The sequence below is a fragment of the Nelumbo lutea genome, chromosome 5 (genome assembly GCF_056320005.1).
Source record: "Nelumbo lutea isolate HS-2025 chromosome 5, American lotus-T2T, whole genome shotgun sequence".
In the NCBI taxonomy this organism is placed as follows: domain Eukaryota; kingdom Viridiplantae; phylum Streptophyta; class Magnoliopsida; order Proteales; family Nelumbonaceae; genus Nelumbo; species Nelumbo lutea.
This window is the reverse complement of record NC_142688.1, coordinates 13026424-13033122: the sequence shown is the minus strand read 5'-3', so window position 1 is coordinate 13033122 and position 6699 is coordinate 13026424. Positions and strand designations below refer to the sequence as shown.

Below are 6699 nucleotides of genomic sequence, written 5' to 3'. Positions count from 1 at the left end.
TCTCTATGCGCTACATCCTACATAACTAAAGTATTCAGCTAATCTGATTTTTCCTGTTAGGTCCAAGCCTAGCCAAGTTTGCCCTGGCTTAGGTTTTGTGCATCATTTAATTTAAAGATTTTAAATAATTAAATTTATACTATTTATCAAAAAATAATAATTAAATTTTTACTATTAGTTGTCATAGGCCCAAAGTTTGGCTTGGCTTGGTTTGTAAGCCTTATTATCATCTGCTGAGCCTGACCTAGGCCCAGGCCCAGACCATGATCATCCCTACTCATTAGGGCTGCATTGCAATGTAAGCAATGTTTTAAAAACCAACCCAGAACTAGAACCGTTTTGGCCACCGATGGTTGGGTCAACAGTTTGACGTCTGATTGGAACAAACAACCCGTTCCAAAATTAAAAAATTAAAATAAAAATGGTCAAAAACTGCTGTCTGGGTTGATGGTTTAACTGCCCCGGTCATTGAGTTGCTGACCAAGTCAAGTCAATGGTTTTTAAGTTAAGGAACAGGTTAAGGGTGAAATGGAACCAGTTGCCTGGATGGTTCTTGGGCCAAATGGTCCAACTGCCTAGGTCAACAGAAACACTGGTTTCAAGTTAATTACATTTATGGGCTCCAACAGTATAAATTTTTCATCTGGAAAAAACGGATAGAACCTTTCTCTTCCCTTCATTCTCTTTCCATGTAAGCTGAGAATCATTCATTTTCCTCTAGAAGTGAACCAGAATTTGCATTTCAGCCCATTTTGAACTCTTGCATTTGCCTATTCACACTGGAAATAGGAGTCAGAAGAATCTTGATTTGTTCCTCACAGAGCATGTCTCGCACCAACTTCACAGCACATCACAGTCCTGCATTGGAACAGAGCGTGCCCCACACAAACCTTTTAGATGTGATGTGAGGTTGGTATGAAGTGCGCTGTGAGGAGCAAATCTGATTTCCAGTCAGAAGTTGTAAGCGAGATGATGTCACCTTTTGACTTATTAAATTGTATGACCACATGGCAAAACACAGTTATTGTCGTTCAAGCACCATTTTTTAAATACGTTTACCTGTAAAATTTGGGTGCAATTAGAAACTCCAATGGATAGAAATTTGAATGACATGTAACAGGAAGGATACATTCTGGTAAAAATAGAGGGCACCGATATTTGGGGATGGTCATTGAGGAATAAAAGTTGTGATTTGTCACGTGGCTACTATTTTAGCCACGATAGACCACGCATGATTAATTAGATGGCATTATTTTTCTTGTTAATAACCTAACCGCAAACACGTTGTTTCCACGTCCCAAGACTCGGCTGAGTCGTTTTGACTCGACTCGATGAACAAAATGAACTTAGCACGTGCTGTTTTATATGCAATATAAAATATCAGCCATCCATTAAGTTGTTTGACTAGTCAGAGAAACCGGCAAGACCATGAAGAAGTCAAAAGAATAGCATGTGGCTGGTAGCTTGTCTTCTCCTTCTTCAGACTTTTTATTTTATTTATTAGAATTAGAATTTTGGATAGAAGACACAGGTGGAGGAGACACTGGTGGGGCATCCCACCTTTTTCATCATTTGCTTTCTTGCATGCGTCAACCCTATGTGCGTGCATTCACACACACACATAGACACTACTGACCGGTGACCACACCAACACCAATCAGTACATGCTTTGCTAAACACTGAACAGCCAACAGGATCCATTTTGGTCTACGACGTCTGGAATAGATGAGAACCATCGCAACTGCCGGTACCGATGGGATATATTCATAAATAAAAGTAAAAAAGTAAAAACTATTCCGATCTGAATCACATCTAGTTTCAAGCCTTAACTTTGAAGTAATCAAGAAATAAATTAGACGTGCAGAGCAGACTACACCATTGCCTCACCTGGCTCTGTTTGTTTGTAGTGTAAATTTCGTTTGCATTCGTTCAAGTGTATAGAAATGCAAATAAGGTGAGTGTATATTATGGTTTACTTTTTTGCTTCAGATTTGATTTTCTCTTGTTTAATTGAAACTTGAAAGAATTGAGGTTGGAATTTAAATGATGTGATATCCACCCACCTTATATGAATGAGAATGAAGGTAGAGTGAAGTAGGAAATAAGATGATTTCCCCGTTTTAAATTTTCTATCAATTTTTGGGATGCATGGTAGTGCAAATGACCCAAAAAAAAAAACAAGTTTTGTATCAACAGATCATAGTTATAAACAAATGGATGCAAAACTGGATCAGGCAAAAAAAATTTATCTGATTCAGATTTGAACTGCAAACAAAGAGCCTTGATTTTGTTTAATACCTCAAATAGGGGAGCAAAAAAACTTCTCATGATATGTGGAGTTGAAATCCCTCTTCCCTCGTGAATAAAGACGATCTGGATCTGTTACAGGGTTGTTAGACAAACAATCAGCATGATCTGGTCATCTGGATTTTCACAATTCACGACCACGTACATATAAATGTAATATAATATGCAAAGCATGCAACAACAATAACGTAGAGTCTTAAAATAATCACAAATCATCAAGTCGTAAGATGAGAAAATGCCCATGCATTCAACCGTGGAACGGGTGGCATGGAGTTATCCACCATTGAAAGGAGCATTCTCTCCTTTTTTAAATGGAGCTAGCAAAAGTGAGCATGAAAATAATCTAGTGGTGCTGCCTTTTTTTCTTTCTTTCTTTCTTTTTTTTTTTTCCCGAAGAGATTGGGTTAAAAAAGGCAATCTTTCGATTGAGAGGGTGAGACTCGTTCAATGTTGGTTTGCAATCCAAGCAACTAATGCATTTGTCTGTATGTGGCCGCCTGGACTAATTGTGTACACGTCTAACCAGATAAATTAAAAACAATACCTTGAACAATTGTTTATGCATTCCGCTAGTTGAGAAAAACATTTGTACAAATATTTTTACATGGTGGGGTTTGGAAGATGAAGCTAAAGCAAGTATCGACATCATCATATATTTGCAATGAATCTATTCAACAACCCATGTATGCCCCGCCAACATTGTGCAGCCTTGTATTGTCATGAGTTACATCTGATGACACCGACAATACGCTTCTTTTTAATGTTAATTGACCCTATTACCGTTCTTCTTTTTCTTTTTACTGTTTTCCATTTTTCCTTGTTTTATTACTTTTCTTTTATCCACATTCACATCAATCCAGCAACTTATTCATTGGCTCATTTGTGTTAGAGAGAGAGAGTTTTCCTATGTGGAACTCTCCAACAAAATATTCAAAAGGCTACATACATACACTGATACACATCATACTTGCTCAGAATTAGCAAGTCTCCAAAACAAATGTATAACTGAAATAACCCTTTCTCCATTTATGTTTCTTATTTCTTAATCCCTTTCTAGCTAGCTGCATGTGTTAGTTCCAATTTCCAAAGAATCACTTTTGAAAAATAAATCTTGAGCTAAATACTATACAATCAATTAATCCCCAAATTATTTTTGAGCTAGTCCCACCAAAAGAATTATCATTAGCTCAGATGATTTTCATACATCACAATTAAAAATTGATTTTTAGAATTATAAAATTCATCATAGTTAATTCTCACAACAAACATGGACTTAAGATCAAACCCACCTTGTATTGGCCCAAACCCCTCATTTCTACTACCGACTACCATTGGTCGATGACACCCATCATCCTTATCTATTCATTTGCTTGCTTCCTGCAGTTTGTTTATTTATACAGATGTTAGAAAATCGATTCTAAGTCTATATATTGACGTGCAACCACTTTATTTAGTAGAGATTTATTGTTGGGTAACTAATCAACTTGCAAATCTACTCGTCAATTTGACAATTATTTGATTGATTACAAGCCTACAACTCGTGGATATTCTTGAATCAACTCAGGAAGATTAAAGAGACATGATCAGGTCCGTCGTCGGCCAAGTCAAGCATGGAGGTGTACCCTTTTTTAACGTCAAACAGATTTAGACAGAAGAACTGGTGTGGTGCTGGATTGACACTCCTATATTAACGAGAAATGAATAATCTCCGACTGCAAATTAAAACATGGATGCATGAAAGATTATTGTACTCTTGCCAGAACCAGTTCTTTTCTTTTGAGCCAATTTAAACCAGTTTATAGACTATGCGCGTAACACCAAAAGCCTGAATTTTTTTTTTTTCCTTACATTCCCTGTAACGCTATATATTTTGTATTAATCAAACATGGAGAAATTAAATGAAGAACAGTGAAAAGAAAAAGGAAACTCTCTCTAGACATCAACCATGCAATGTAATACGTAGGTATGAAAAGTATGACCAAGAGATGCATATATATGATCACTACCATCACCATCAGTCCACCACCCATGTATGTATGCACTATGCAAATGCAACAAACTCCCTTTTTAGAGTGCAGGGGGAAACAAAAAGAAAAAGGAAAAGATTGTTCAATTCAGTTCAATGATGATGATGTTGCACCACACCCCTCCCTCAAAAAGAAGAAAATAATGGATGATTACAGGATCTCATGTGGGTCTCCTCTGAGTTCGACATTACTTGTCTTTCCAAAAGTTATTCCTACAACCACTCTCTATTGCTACTATCCCCTCTTCTCCTTTTTGGCTCTTTTACAGTCCACAACAATAAAGGCAACACCTTTAATTATATTATGATTTATCATGAAGGTCGACATCCATCTTCATTGATCAGTTTGCCTGCTTTGAGTTTGAATCCATGCAACTCGAATACAATAATAAATGTTAGAGCGTTGAGAGTTATTGAGACCCACCAACGTAACCCATGGATTCTAATATCACGCTTTCAAATTAAAACCAGCCAGCCTTATTGACCACTTTGGAACGTTTGATTCAACGTTTCAAAGTTAATAAAGATTAAAAAAATTAATAGTGTATCACTTGAGTCTTCTGTGTCTGCCTTTTACAATTCAATTCAAAGCAATAGAACCTTTACACCAAAACAAACAGATTTGTAATAAAGGGAAATTTTTTACTAGAAGAGTTAATCCCCTGCAGATTTTACTTAATCATGCATGCATAGAAATGAAAGAACCAAAGGGTTTTTGGTCGATTCATGATCAACCCATCAACGTGTAAGGGAACCAAAGCCCCTGGCAAGCCCATGGACGGTCGGATTGAAGCCCAAGCAACCCAAAAGACCCTGTTTATACGGCAAGAAGGTCTTCTTCTTCAACTCCTCAGATACCGCCCTGTTCACCGTGTAATGCAACTCGTGAGCTGAAACTCGTCCTCTTCTCCTCGAACCGGAGCTGTCGGTTGACCGGAAGCTCGAGTTCTTTACGTCGTCCTGCTTCTTGGATAAAACCGCGAATTTTCGGAAAGGATCCTTGTCCGTCGCTCGACCTTCTGAAGCGCTTCGAAACAACAGAAAATCTTTCAGCCTCCATTTCTTGCTCCCCTTCAAAGACGACGACGATGTAGAAGAAGATTTTGAATTTGATGAAGCGGGTTTGGTACTTTGCTGTTGTTCTTTTTCTTCCCATGGGAACGCAGAAACTCTGAAAGGCGACAGCGATCGGGTACCTCTACGGCCGGAATTCGAACCAGAGAATCTTTCTCTCCCTCGATCGCGTTCCGATCCTTTACGCGCTTGCTCAATTGCAGCTGCGAACGGGTCGAAGTCTTTCTTGTGGCGCGGGGACAACGCTTCACGAATTATCCTTTTCCCCTTCGAGACAGGTGATCTTGGGGACCTCGGCGACGAAATAGCGCTCTTCCGAGTAGAAAATTCGTCAACTCCGCTAGGAACCTGCTGTAACCGAGGAGGAAGTTTTAAAGGTTTAATGACGCCTCCGTCGAAGAGTTCATCGGCGGTGAGCGAAGCTGTCTCTAACTGACCACTGAAATCAAAGGCGAAGTCGTCATCGTCGTTCTGGGTGTCGCTGGATTTCGATTTTTCAGGTTTCTGTTCCCAGTCAAATGGGATGATCGAAGAAGAGCCACCCCTGCCGCCGGTGCCGCTGGTGATGGAAAAATCGTTGAAGCCGCGATAGATTGCAGCTAGTAGGACTAGTGGGAGCGCTGAAAAACTCACCAAAACGTTTGGGGCTGGAAGGAGCGCTGATGTAGGGGGAAGAGCAGGCGCTGTCGAAGTTGAAATCCATGCCGCTGGGTGGTGCCCGTATCACCACCTCCATTATCGAGTATGGGAGTTTGGGATTCTGTCCTTACGGCTCGCTCAATTGAGAAGCTGAACTTCTGACTTTTTATAAGAAAGAGGGAGAGAGAGAGAGAGAGAGAGAAAGAGAGAGGGAAAGGGAGAGGAAAGAGGGGAGAAGGAGAGATGATTGACCAACAAACGAAAGAAGCCGCCTTTTTTATTTCGTTATTATGACGTCCAGAGCGTCGTCGTCGTCGCCTCTCTCTCTTCGTTTTGGTTTTTTAAAACTTAAACTAAAAATCTATATATAAAGGTTTCTTATTTTTCTTAAATTAAATGTTTTGATCGCGACATTTAAAAGTGGGTAAGTGAAGCAGCAAATATACCCTCCCGGGTTAAATGCTCGCTAGATTTGGGATCTGACAACCTTCTTTTTTTTTTTAATTTTTAACCCCAGAATACTCTTCTCACTCTTATTGCTTCTATGAATAGGCCGGATGTCTTACCCAAAAAAAAAGAGAATAGGCCGGACGGGAAAGGGGTAATTTTGTCTTTCACTAATAAAGTGCCGGCCAACATTTAAAAGCTTCAAG

General features: G+C 39.2%; 1 protein-coding gene across 1 annotated transcript; it reads right to left on the bottom strand.

Annotated features, from left to right (window-relative positions):
• Positions 1 to 4860: 4860 nt before the first annotated feature.
• On the bottom strand, positions 4861 to 6250 carry AR781 (DUF1645-domain containing protein). The gene is given in 2 exon segments (XM_088942739.1): positions 4861 to 6008; positions 6010 to 6250. Coding segments are annotated over 2 exon segments (1071 nt in total). The 5' UTR covers positions 6144 to 6250; the 3' UTR covers positions 4861 to 5071.
• Between the last annotated feature and the right edge of the window lie 449 nt (positions 6251 to 6699).